Below are 13,476 nucleotides of genomic sequence, written 5' to 3' on the forward strand. Positions count from 1 at the left end.
GTGTTAAGGTTGAATTGATAGTATTGCAGTTTCCGGCAGTTAAAGCAAAATAATTTTAGATGACTATAATGTGAGCCCAAAAAAACTCATGTTAAACAGTAGAATATAATTTAAAGACAACAAATACAACAGCTTATATGTATTTACTAAATATATCCTTATTTCCAGCCACGCTTTTTCCAAAGAAGACTTATAAGACTTGCCGACATCTTATTTTGGGAGTTCAACCGGATATCGCGCCTTGTTGTAAAATTTTAAATTAAACTGCTAAATGTAATCAGACGTGGAGTTATGACAGGAAGGCAGTGAGAGTATAGTTAATACACATCATAAACAGCTCGTTATAAGATGATATGAATGACCACTTTGATTTCCGGACTTGTGCTTTGACCACAGGATTACAGAGATGCATTCTGGTCTAAAAATGATATTTTGACATTTTTTCATCTCAGTTAAAACGGCCAAAGCTTCCTCATCATTCGCGTGAAGGGACGTCGTCAGATTAGCTTCGGTTTAGACGTGATTTCAGAAACAGGTCCCCTCAAAATGCCTGAAAAAATGACACCGATACCCATCCTTCCGCTGATTATCAACTGTTTCATGTCTGCTTTTGGCTGCATGATGACACTCAAACTCATTCCCGCGTTCAAAGACCATTTCATCTCAGCTCGGCTGTTCGGAATGGACCTAAACAAAACGGTTAAAAAGGAAGTGTGAGTGTGAACATATTTTTACATGCATCCCTCAGATTGTATGGTGAAATGTTGAGTCTAGTTTAGTGTCTTTTTCTCCCCCGCGACTCAGTCAGCGCTTTGTTTCTCTTCCTGGTCCCTTTTCTTTGCAGACCAGAGTCTCAAGGAGTCATCAGTGGAACAGTCTTCCTCATCATCCTCTTCTGCTTCATCCCAGTGCCTTTCCTCAGCTGCTTCGTAGGAGATCAGTGCATGGGCTTCCCACATGACGAGGTGGGTGTGTTGGTGTGTTGGAAAAGTTGTTTTTCTCAGATCTGAACCTTTATTGTTTCCTGGTGTGTGTGGTTTGTTGAGCAGTTTGTACAGCTGATCGGTGCACTTCTGGCCATCTGTTGCATGATCTTCTTGGGCTTTGCTGACGACGTGCTGAACCTGCGGTGGAGACACAAGCTCCTTCTTCCCACCATCGCTTCTCTGCCGCTGCTTATGGTCTACTTTACCAACTTTGGCAATACGGTCATTGTGGTGCCGAAGCCCTTCAGAGCCCTGCTTGGGCTGCACTTGGATCTTGGTGAGTTGTTTACGGCATCATTTGGACGGCACTATGCTAAACCAGCCGGATGCTTTTCCACCACACACTTTGCTTACATGGGGAATTCCAGGGCTAAAGCAGTTATATAATCCACCTATTGTTCTCTTTATCTGAGGCACCTCTCTGGAAATATGAGTCCTCACAGACAGACTTTTTCGGTTTAAGAGAAGAAGAACCTTTGTGCTCCATTTGTTGATAATCATATAAACACTTTATAGTGTAACTGTGATCTAAAAGCACAAGATCTGCCGTGCTGCATTCAAATCTTTCTGTTATTTCTACTCTCCTGCAGGTATTCTCTACTATGTTTACATGGGAATGCTTGCAGTATTCTGCACAAATGCCATCAACATCTTAGCAGGCATCAACGGCATCGAGTCAGGTCAAGCGCTGTTTATCTCTGGCTCCATCATCGTTTTCAACCTGCTGGAGCTCAGTGGTGAGTGCTTGTTTCCTTTTTCATCCTCATTATTACAGTTTCCTCCCTCTGGACTGCTTATTGTTTGTATAGATGTGTGAACATCAGGTAAAAGTCCATAATTCGGAACCGTTTCCGTTCTAATCTCCAGTGCTGGGCGTATTTTTTGTTTGTTCTGTTTCCACATCTATCAGGGGATTACCGCGATGACCACGTGTTCTCGCTCTACTTCATGATACCGTTCTTCTTCACCACATTAGCACTTTTCTACCACAACTGGTAAGTTAAAGTCAAACAGTTGAACATGCTGAGGGATTCGACATGTGAGTGTGGCTGTAATCTGTCAGCTCGCAACCTATTTTCGGACAGGTACCCCTCGTCTGTGTTTGTGGGAGACACTTTCTGCTACTTTGCCGGGATGACCTTCGCTGTTGTTGGCATCCTGGGACACTTCAGCAAAACAATGCTGCTGTTCTTCATTCCTCAAGTGGTTAACTTTGTCTACTCCTTGCCTCAGCTTTTCCACGTAATCCCCTGTCCTAGGCATCGACTTCCTAGGTAACATACTCGTGTTGAACTTGATGTTATACCCTATCGAGTTTGCATTTCTTAACGGTTTCTCTCTCACTTTATCATGACAAATAAAAGACTGAATCCAGACACTGGCAAACTGGGGATGAGCTACTCTAAATTTAAAATGAAAGACCTCTCAAAATTGGGACAGCTTATTCTGAAGGTAAAGCTTCTCCTTCTGCATTTTCCTTTTAGAATATTGTAATCATGTTGTGGTAGAGATGTAGGTTACTAGTTTCTGAGCTGTTATCCACAATAGAAAAAGAATAGCAGGAGCAGAAGAACTGAAACGCAGCCTCACAGTGTGTGGATGCAAAACTGAAACCATTGTCTGTGGCCCACAGAAACAAAGAGAAAGTGTTATCAGTCACCCTCAGACTCTCCATCTAAAACCTAATAATCAGGTTAGAACTCTGGGGGTAATATTGGACTCAGACCTGAACTTTAACAGCCACATTAAATCAATGACATCAGCAGCTTTTTACCATCTAAAAAACCTTTCCAGAATCAAAGGAATAGTGTCTAAAGCAGACTTAGAAAGACTAATCCATGCGTTCGTCTCCAGCAGGTTAGACTGCTGTAACGGCTGCTCACTGGGCTCTAAACGGGCCGTAAGTCAGCTGCAGAACATCCAGAACTCTGCTGCTCGAGTCCTGACTAGAACCAGGAAATACGACCATATTAGTCCGGTGCTCAGGTCTCTGCACTGGCTTCCTGTGGCTCAGAGAATAGACTTTAAAACAGCTCTGCTCGTGTACATCTCTGACATGTTAGAGCCATATGAACCAACTCAGGACAGAGTCAGGACTAAACAAGATGAGGCTGCGTTTCATCTTTATGCTCCTAAAAACTGGAACAGTCCTCCAGACGATGTGAAACAGGCCTCAGCTCTGACAATGTTTAACTCCAGGCTGAAAACAGTCTATTTAGCTGTGCATGTGACAGCTGAAAGGGTTTCATCTGCACTCTTTGCTTTTAATTTAATTAATTAATGATTATTTTTATGTTTTAATGATTTTATTTGTGATTTTATGTGGCTGTAAAGCACTTTGAATTGCCTTGTGTACGAATTGTGCTCTACAAATAAACTCGCAAATTTAATGAGAAAATGGGGAATATTGCTCGCTAATTACTTTGGACGACTAAGCTGATTGTTTCTGCTCTACTTCACACACAGTGGCAGTGTAGAGAGTTAGAATGGAGTCGTATTATTTGATTCTGATCTAATATATGAATGTCTGTATGCTGTGTGCTCTCTATTAGAACATAGGTAAAGTAGACTTAGGGTTCTTACCGCCATTATTGGCTTATATCAATAATGACTTTGATCCTCAACAGGTGGCAGAGTTATTGAAGCTGCTGGAGGTGCGGCGAGGTCAGGAGGGAGATGATGATTTTATAGAGTGCAACAACATGACTTTAATAAATCTGGTTCTAAAACTACTGGGACCCATCCATGAGAGAAATCTGACTGTCATCATGCTCATGATACAGGTACACGAAGCACCTGTCGCATCCAAATACGCTGGAAGAGTGTTCGGTGACATTTGGCTTGCTGCTTATTTCTGTGTCTCTCGCAGGTGATGGGCAGCGCAGTGGCTTTTGGGATCCGTTATCACCTGGTGCGTCTCTTCTATGACGTCTAGACGGCTCTCAAGGACGAAGGAGAGAAAAGAGACTGAGGAAGATCTCATTGTTTGTGGAGCTTACAGGTTCATCTGCCTTTTAAAAGGTTCCATTACCTCCCTGTTGCATTGCTTCCTGTGGCTCAGCCTGCGGTGAAGACTCGGTGTGACATTAAAAACTTTATTTAATTTCAAACATAAACGGTGAATTGTCTGACTGCAGCAGCAGGACTGGATTTCAGTGGTACAGCCAGGAAACGCGGCCGGGTCTTCGAAATCCTGTGTGTTCATCTTGAAAGTATATTTTTGTACTTTTTAAAAAAAAAAATGAAAGTACAGTGAGAGGGTTCGATGTTCCTCAGTGGAGCTCAAATCTTTGGCTCCACTGAGACCTCTTGAGTGAAAAACAAAGTAAAAATATTCACATTATGGCACATTGTGTGAAGCTGCTGTAGAAGCAAAAATGGCCTAAAGAACATTTATTCAGTCACTCTTGCATGAATACTAATGTGTGCAGTCTGGGTGGAAATCATATGTTTTGTTTACCTCTGAACAAACGCACACGAATGGTCATTGTGAAGATGAAGAGGTTGAAGTCAACCTGAGGACTATCACAGGAAATGTCGGGGGGAAGTGTTGTAAAGGTTTATAAAGGGTGAAGGGTGTCCTGATTTATGAGAATGAGTTCAGCAGAAATTGTACAGTCAACTGGCACTGGACTCTTTTCTTACAGAATGTAACTACGGGAGAGATTTTAAAGAATAAAACTGAAATAAAATGTAAAAAGATAAGATTGATCTTTCAAGATTATTTGAACTCAGGAGTAAGTACTCAGATTCATTACCAAAAGAAGCAGCATCACAGTGAAAGAGTGCTTGGTTTTAGCTGAAGGAAAGTAAAGTGTTCCAATAGTAAGTTAAATTAAACTGCTGTGAAGATATATGGTTACAATCTGATAAGCACACGTTTGAACTGACAACAGTCTTTTCTGTGTTGGGATTTTTTTCTAGTAAGAGATTTTATGATGATGGTGGAGAAATAGTAAATATTTGAGCCTTGATGAGATCATTTATGAAGCTACGGTCACCCCTCAAATGCAGTTTTCAGGTGCTTGTGCTTGCAGCTGTGACAACGTTTTTCCTCCTTCTTGCTGTGATCATTGGAAATAAAGTCAGCTGTGGTTTGGAACTATTCAACCTGACAACAAACCTTTGTTCTTAAAGTAAAAGAACACTTTAGTTCCTTACAAGACTGCTGAGTAGGCCTTTAAAACAAATACCACAGGAGATTTATGTTTAAAAGTGGCTTTGACTTGATAAATTCCTCTATTGGTCAAATATTTGGGATTATTCAAGATTAGACCAAAAATATTGTTATTCCACATTAAACTAAAGGTTCAGGGTAGGTCCAATAGCCTTATGAATCTTTTAATTAATGTGTTTAAATGTGTCACACTCATACTTTACTAAATAAATCTTAGTGTACAAGAAGAAAAATAGTACTGAAAATTAATCGGATTTGGCTCTAAAATGTAGTGAAGAAGAAGTAAACAGTAGCCTTAAATTAAGCTACTTCTGTGCTTACATATAATGTCTTAGTAACTGAATTAAATTTATTGCTAACACTACTAAACGTTAACGGAAATGTCAAGAAAAAGAAGTTGGCCCGGAACTATTTATTTACACTTTGTTTCAGTCGGAACATTCTAATGCACACAAGCGGCGTTCTTGTGGTTGAAGATAAATAACTCCGATGTAATCCTCAAATCGGTGCCTGTAGACTTTGGGGAATAAAAGGCTGTGAGACGTTTTCTTTTATTTGTTAGACTTTGGTTTGTTTGAGTGTTTCCGGATGGAGTTTGTGACATTTTCAGAGGCGCGTTCACGCGTACCTGCTTTAGCTTGCTCTCAGTAGATGAGAGATAATGGTCCACTCCTGTGTGGATGTAGTGTGGGAGTGAAAACACTGAAGCTACCTGTTAACTCTGGCCCAGAGAGATGCCGCCAAACAAACGAGTACAGAAGAAAACGCTCAAACTGGAGTGCGAGTGGGGTTCGTGCCAAGAGTCGTTCAGTCAGATGGAAAACTTTTGCAGGCACGCGGAGGCTCATCTGACAGCTCTGACCATGGAGGCAGAAGAAGAGGCTGAGGGTGAGTTCAGTTCAGCGTATCTACTCGTGGATCGTGTAATGTTAGGATGTTTTTTAGAGCTGTAGCCTCCTCAAAGTGTCAGTCAGTCATTCACTGCAAGTGATTCAAAACAGGCGTTAAAATGGATGCTTTAATGTACCTTAAACACTGGGCCCTTTAGGTGCTTCTTAGCTTTTCAGTGTTGCTAAAGAAAGATGTGATGCCTGCTAATGCAGTGCTTTTGCTTTTGTCAAGGTGAGAGAAACTGCCTGTGGAGGGACTGTGGCTTCTGCTCTGTGGAGGGATCCGAGGAGCTGCGGCGGCACCTGTTCTTTCACTGTTACCACACCAAGCTGAAGCAGCTGGGTCAGCAGGTCCTCGACGCACAGCCAGACATCGGCAGCTGCTCCATCGCCTACCACAACCGCAACATCATTCCTGAAATCCCAGACAATTTCATCTGCCTTTGGGAGGAATGTGAGGTAAGACTGGCAGCGTGAGACTTAAAGGGGAACTCCGGTGTTTTTAAACCTGGACCTTATTTCTGGCATGAAATACGTTCATCTACTCACCGAGAACAGTTTGGTGAAAGTCGGCGTCCGATATTAAATTCCTCTAGATCCATATAAAGGAGTGAACGGGGCTTAGAGGATGCAGCCTCTAAATAGGGCATTATCTGTCTTTATTTAACCAATACTTTAAGAAGAATGAATGAATGAACGCATACTATAGCTCTGTTAGCTCATAGCTGCTGTGTTGTTGTTATTGGCGGCTATGGGGGGGCTTATAAACTGTTCTCGGTGAGTAGATGAACGTATTTCATGCCAGAAATAAGGTCCAGGTTTAAAAATACCGGAGTTCCCCTTTAATTAGTTTGAAGCCTTTTACTCTTTAACTAAAGATATTCCTTGTTTCTTCTTCCTGTCCATATTTGCTAAAGCAACCACCGTTTGAAAATCCAGAGTGGTTCTATCGGCATGTGGAGATGCATAGCCTGTCTGTAGACGTACCAACAGGAGACTGTGAGTTCCCCATACGCTGTGGATGGAAAGGTATTTAACACCTGCAGAAATGAAAGCCGACTCACAGTTTTCAAGCAGCACTTCGGTTTTTAAGTCTAAGTTCTGTCGCCATCATCCTCTAGATTGTGAAGCAACGGCTAAAGGGCGTCCTAAGTTGCGGGAGCACCTGCGCAGCCACACGCAGGAGAAGGTCGTGGCATGTCCAGGCTGTGGGGGGATGTACGCCAACAACACCAAGTTCTTTGACCACATCATACGGCAGAGCGCCATGGAAGGTAGCGTCTGTCAGAGTGACAAGAGGAAGGCTAAAAGATCTGAATTTCCCAGTGGAGTAATCTTTGCTTTGTGTGTTTGTGGGTGTGCTGCAGGTCAGAGGTTCCAGTGCTCTCACTGTTCCAAACGTTTTGCAACAGAACGGCTGCTGAGGGACCACATGAGGACCCACGGTGAGTGTCATCGCCCTCCTGTTCACAGGATCCGGTCCAGCTCTGGTCGACTCCAGCAGTGCTTTCCCTGTGTGGACCGGACACAGTTTACCACATTTAGAGTCATGACTGTTTGTGACTCCTGTTAATCATTCACAGAATGTTGCAATAATCTCTGTTATGGAGGTTTTTGCTGTTTCAGCAACACTGACAAAAAAAGGTGCTTCTAAGTTAAATAAAAGCCTTTCTGTTAGTTTTCAGTTGGCCACGTGTTTGCCTTTGGTTTGAGTGAATGAAGGAATCCTTTTGACTTTTTTTTTTGGTTGTGGCGGGGCAGTGAGTCACTACAAATGCCCGCTGTGTGACATGACCTGCCCATCGCCCTCTTCGCTGCGCAGCCACATCAAGTTCCGCCACAGCAACGAGAAGCCATACAGCTGTGACTATTGTGAATACAGGTATCACAGCCTCTTCAGCAGTGCAAGCCGAGTCCACACCGTCCGTCGCTCACTGCGCTTTTCTCCCGTCTCTGTTTGCAGCTGTAAGAATCTGATCGACCTGCGGAAACATCTGGACACTCACAGCAGCGATCCGGCATTCCGCTGCGACGTCCCGGGCTGTGGCTTCACCTCTCGCACGCTCGGCACCATGAAGAGTCACCACAAAAGAGAGCATGAGGTGATCCCTGGAAGAAAGTTGCAGATGAGCTGATTTAATGTAGTTTTGTTTATAACTATGTTCTGTTTTTTTCTCTTTTTCTCACACTCAGGGGAGCTTTTCAGCTCGATACAAATGCCACGTGTGTGGCCAGTGTTTCACCCGAGGAAACAGCCTAACTGTCCATCTGCACAAAAAGCATCAGTTCAAATGGCCCTCTGGACATCCCAGGTTCAGGTAAAGATTCACTTTATACAAATATAGTAGCTTCGTGTTTTGATGTGTTGATTTGGAGCCTTTATTATCCCGTCAGGTACAAAGAACACGAGGATGGTTTCATGCGACTGCAGCTCATTCGCTACGAGAGTGTGGAGCTCACAGAGCAGCTGATGAGGGAAAGGCAAAAGAGGCAAGTGGAGGAGGAGGAGGATGACGGTGGCCACGCCGAGGGTCAGGAGCTGGAGGCAGAAGGTGCTGCAGCAGCTGCCTCAGAGGCGCAGGTGGAATTAAGAGGGGTGCTGCTGGAGGAGCAGAGGACTGAGGAGCTGGCTGTCAGCTCTGAGGAGGGGAGCCAGCAGGAGGGCATGCTGTATGTCCTCACAGGAGGTTTTACACAGGCAGGGGAGAACTCTGTCCTGCTGCAGCTGCAGGATGGTGTCCAGGAACAAGCAATGCAGGTGGAATGACCCGAGCTACACATGGCAGAACTGTGTAGCTGCAGTTTCTCAGACACATGCAATACTTTGGTGAGCCTATATTAGGTAATTAATTTTGTGCATTTCATTTGCTATTGTTAACCATGTTTGCCAGTATTTTAAATAATTTTCTTATTTATTGTGTCATTATGTAACATCATGAGAGGAGTCAGATGCTGTGGGCTCGGTTCAGCCACAACCTTTTAAAGTTCATGTGCTTTTAACACTGATGATTGACCCAAATGTGTGGAGCTCTGTCTGCAACCTGAATAAACATCTGAAACATTTGCAGCATTCAGTCTGTGTTTATCTGTGATGTGACTGGATCTCATGGCACGGTCCGTCCTCAAAGCAGACCATGCTCGTAATCTGGAGTTATGTGTAGTAAATACTGTTCTTTTCCCCGTTTGGGAACGTTTGATGCAACGGTAAACGTTGTGTGGTCTCAAATCTCGAGCTGCACCCGGATGACAGAGGAAGGATCTGTTGGAGCCTCACAGGCTGACGTAGATGAAATATTAACACCACGGGGAGCCGTACCAGCAAAGCAGGACATGCAGAAACCTTTAATTGCCATTCTCTTGCCACCACGCTCAGTTTCTTCTATTATGGCGCCCCCTGCTGATTGTAAATGCTCCAAGCTGAGAGTTTGATAAAATGGGCCTTCTGTTCATCTTAAATGTATTGACCAGACAAGGTGAGAGTCTAAAATGATTTTCTGTATAATATTATTGTTATATAATGATTAAACTGCTGTGATTGGAGGAGATTGATCGACCAGCTGTTTATTTACCGTAGACTGTGTATATTTGGGTTTTTGGACTGTTAGTTGGAAAAATTCAGCAACTTAATGAGAGGTTTACAAGGCTGTTCTTCACCAGATTTAATGTTCCACAGACAAAGAACCGCAAATCGACAAAGAAATGGGATAATTTCATGGTCAGTTTTGGTAAGTAGAGAGACTGAACACATACTTATTGAACAAAAACATCTAATTCTATGTTAGCTATGTTTGATAAGATACACACAGAATCTACCTGTGTCATAGACCAATCAGCCTTCTTCATACCTGGCAATCCCTTCATCCCTTTTTTTTGTTACTATGATCCTTTTCAAAGCCTTATCAAGTGACTTAAATCATGACCAAGCTTTGCCAAAGCCTCGAGTGTAGACACGGCATGATGCAGTGCACAGCATTAGCTGTGTGTGGAAGATTAGGCAGCGCAAACACAGCTTAGTTTAACTGTGACTTCAACTCACTGCGTCCTCCTTCAGTGAACGCAGCTCCACTGGGACAGATTCCCGTGGCTTCATTCTTCTGACTTCACGCTGTGTGGTCTAGTCAGTCCTCAGATGAATTTGGGTAATGGAATCAGAAGATGGGCGCCATGTTGTTAAATGCGCTGCTGCTGCTGCTGCTGTTTGGGTCCTTCCAGAGAGGGATTTCTCAGTTGCCTGTGTGGGATGCAGAGCTGGAAGTTAGTGGTATGATCTTTCTCCAGTGTAATGTTTTTTTCAATCATTTTCTGCTTTTAAGTCATAGAATTTGCTAAATGCATTGTGGGAGCAGGTTTGATGTCACTCTGGAGTGCGAAGAAGCAACTGAAAATGTTTTTATGCAGGTGAGACAGAGTGGATGCCCCCACCGGAGTTTGTAGACGACACATACTGGTCTGGGTCAACACCCATCTGTGTAGGAGGCTGTAAGGCACGCCACCGGGAGCTGAGAATAGATCGATGTGGAAACTCTACCTGCTGCTGGCTCGGCTACAAGTCCCTCTGCAGAGGTAAGTTTCAATGGACCCACTCACACAGAGAAACTATTGCCATCACCTGTCTAATGCCTTGCTTTGCATTGTGTTATCTTTGCTTGTCAGTGAACTGTGGGAGGCCTGATGTGGACCATAATGGGGTGCTGTACGGTAATGACTGGTGGGTGGGCTCTGTGGTGAGGTACGCCTGTCGCTCTGGCTTCATGCTGGTGGGAAACTCCACCAGATCATGCCAGGCTAATGGCCTGTGGACCCCGAAACCCACCTGCCTCCGTGAGTAAACACTAAACACAGTGACCAAGGCTTCCTAAGCAAACTTCTTAGCATTTCTGCCTACCTCTTAGGGATGTGTCAGCGGGGACGCGTTGAAATCAGTGAGAGTGAGCTGAGTGGGACATGCAACTCCACTTGTGCATATAAGAGCTACTTTGGCCCACCCAAACAAGGCTGCTCTCGGATAGACAACTGTAGGAAGAAGGAGACGGGCTGGAAGTGGTTCTTTGCACAGTGTGTCCTTTGCGTTTGTGACTGTGCTTTATCCTGCGGTGAGTAGCTTTCTGTCACAAATTCTGACAAAAATAGACCCAATGTGCTTCGTTACTGCTTTGAAGATGACTTTGCCATCCTTTTGTGAGGAACTTTTTGGGCTTTTTATTTTTAGCAACCGCGGGATAAAAACACAAGAAAAGAAGTCGACAGCGCAGAGAGACTTCAGTGAAGAGGAGACGCAAACCTGCCTGTTCCAACAAATCAGTGGACTAAAATATGGATGCTCTAAGACACAAACTCTGAAACTCTAAGGCCAACATTTTACCCATTGCTTCCACATATAAGTATGATGAGAAGATGTCAGTGCCTGAGGTTCAAATCTTGGCCAATGAAAGCTGCTAAATTCAGTCAATAAATGTGATCAAAGGGTCAGACAAGAAAAGAAAAACCAGGACAACATGTCAACATTGCTCCTCTGAACACGTGTGCATGTTTCTACAATAAAGGAAGAAAATGACCTCTGCTTCACTCCTCCCACTGTTTGTCCATCTGTCTAAGAAGGAGCTGAAACCTTAATCTTGTTACAAAGTGTGCGTCTGTGGCCACGGGGGTCAGTGTGTTGTGTACCTTATCTACAAATTGTGTTGATAGGTGCTGCAATACGTGTACTATTTAACTACTGATTGTGGAAAATAGTTCAGTCTTTATTTTTATGTATTGTAGAATGATTATGTAAATCTTAGTTGATGTTGGTGTGTTGAAATGAATAAAACAGACTAAAAAACTGCTGAGGACAGTTTAATCACAGTTTAAATGTTGCATGCATCATTTAAATCATTATCTACAGCCCAGATATTGATAGATTTAGAGAGACTGACACTGATTTTTTTATAATAGACCACACAGATTCACCAAATTACTGATTTTGTGCATTTAAGGGATCAAATTACTCCTAAAAACCACTAGATGTTGCCGTTGTGTTCCTTCTTTCACAGCATTGCACAACAACTGCTGTTGCATCAGCAACATGTACACCGACAACTGTGTTCCCAAAAAGAAAAAGAAAGCTTGCTTCTCCTCCACATCTGACCCAGGAGAGTTTCTGCTGATCATTCAGCATCGTTGCGGGACCAGGAGCTGAACCTCAGGATGATGTGCTCATTCACTTTAGGTGTGTAGCAGCCAATTCCTGTGAAAAAGGACATGTGGTGTCGATATTTATGTCTGTGCAACCCAAAGTGCTTGTTTCAGCAGTTAGCACCATACAGTCGCTCAGTAGCACTGCTCACTGCATAGCTAAAAGACAGATATACAAAGCAGCAATGCTTCCACAACAGACACATTAAGACAAAATTGTAAAGCAGTAAGTGAAAGAACGACCAATTCTCCTGCCAATTACAGCTCATTAAGTCTTCCTCAGACATTTCATGCTGAAACTCTGGGGACGATACTCACCCACATCCAGTCTGGTGTACTCTCCGGAGCTTTCGGAAAGGATCTCCCAGAACGTATTCTTACTGTCTTCTCCAGCCACGCCGTTCACACTTTCCAGAAACGGGCCAAAGTCCGGGTGCTCCGTCACAGTGAACCTGGCAACACAGAAAGTCAGGGCATCACTCCGGAGGAGCGTCTTCAAAAGCTGAAATAGGTCATCACCAGCTTAAGAAAATAGCTCTGCCATCCTTTAAGAATAAAGAATGACAAGTGGACTTATTAAAGGGGATCTCATGGGCTGTCTTACTTGAAGTCCTTCTGTGCATCCTGCAGTCTCCTCAGAGCTCCAATCAGCACACCCCCCTCCACCATAGAGATGGCATAGGACTTCGGAGTCAAGTTGGACAGGTCATTCTCCACAGTCACTCTGACAGGTAGAGATGCTGCAGCTGCACACAAAGTCGAATGATGCACTGCGTGTTACATACAGCAGAAGTGTATTCTCATAAATGTACCTTTGTTAGTGAGACCTCCTTGTGGCAGCAACAGCAGAAAGCCGACGGAGAGCAGAGTAGCTGGACCGAGTGCCATCATGTGAGCTCTTTTTACTCAGGTATATGTCTAGGAACACATCACCTCGGTACTTATAGGAGGCCTAACCCACATTTATTACCACACTCAAATCCCAGAGGACTCTTACAGTGTTTGCAAAGCCATTTCTGTAAAGTTTAAACAAGCCACAGCCTGAAATGAAAACCAACACAGGTTCTCTTATCTCACAAAGGAGACTGTCACCTACTATTAATGTGTTCTTCATTAACAAAGAAGCCGTTAAAGATTAGTTATTGATTAATGATCGTGCTTGTGGTTCTGATTGTTTCCCTGAATAGCAAGATTGAGAATAGAAACTGTTAGATAATGCTCGAATGCAAACCTTTGCTCATTCTTCAGA

General features: G+C 43.5%; 3 protein-coding genes across 3 annotated transcripts; 2 read left to right on the forward strand and 1 right to left on the reverse strand.

Moving 5' to 3' along the window:
- The first annotated feature begins 278 nt into the window (after nt 1–278).
- dpagt1 (dolichyl-phosphate (UDP-N-acetylglucosamine) N-acetylglucosaminephosphotransferase 1 (GlcNAc-1-P transferase)) lies at nt 279–4,691 on the forward strand. Its single transcript, XM_072375056.1, has 9 exons — nt 279–713; nt 845–965; nt 1,050–1,263; nt 1,577–1,723; nt 1,897–1,981; nt 2,072–2,260; nt 2,351–2,438; nt 3,614–3,769; nt 3,856–4,691. The coding sequence occupies exons 1-9, from the start codon at nt 547–549 to the stop codon at nt 3,919–3,921; spliced, it is 1,233 nt and encodes a 410-aa protein (XP_072231157.1). The 5' UTR covers nt 279–546; the 3' UTR covers nt 3,922–4,691.
- Nucleotides 4,692–5,609: 918 nt separating this feature from the next.
- Nucleotides 5,610–11,837, forward strand: hinfp (histone H4 transcription factor). Its single transcript, XM_072375175.1, has 13 exons — nt 5,610–6,051; nt 6,286–6,512; nt 6,971–7,082; nt 7,175–7,327; nt 7,421–7,498; nt 7,815–7,935; nt 8,017–8,155; nt 8,247–8,371; nt 8,448–10,314; nt 10,452–10,616; nt 10,707–10,874; nt 10,946–11,146; nt 11,263–11,837. Exons 1-9 carry the CDS (start codon nt 5,898–5,900, stop codon nt 8,818–8,820), a joined length of 1,482 nt encoding a protein of 493 aa, XP_072231276.1. The 5' UTR covers nt 5,610–5,897; the 3' UTR covers nt 8,821–10,314; nt 10,452–10,616; nt 10,707–10,874; nt 10,946–11,146; nt 11,263–11,837.
- Nucleotides 11,838–11,935: 98 nt separating this feature from the next.
- On the reverse strand, nt 11,936–13,153 carry LOC140279549 (cobalamin binding intrinsic factor-like). The gene is made up of 5 exons (XM_072374706.1): nt 13,040–13,153; nt 12,832–12,973; nt 12,546–12,679; nt 12,011–12,279; nt 11,936–11,969 (listed from the first exon to the last, which is right to left on the reverse strand). The coding sequence occupies exons 1-4, from the start codon at nt 13,116–13,118 to the stop codon at nt 12,200–12,202; spliced, it is 435 nt and encodes a 144-aa protein (XP_072230807.1). The 5' UTR covers nt 13,119–13,153; the 3' UTR covers nt 11,936–11,969; nt 12,011–12,199.
- Nucleotides 13,154–13,476: the final 323 nt, after the last annotated feature.

This window comes from Leuresthes tenuis, unplaced genomic scaffold, assembly GCF_036924035.1.
Source record: "Leuresthes tenuis unplaced genomic scaffold, fLeuTen1.0.hap1 SCAF_21, whole genome shotgun sequence".
Lineage (NCBI taxonomy): Eukaryota > Metazoa > Chordata > Actinopteri > Atheriniformes > Atherinopsidae > Leuresthes > Leuresthes tenuis.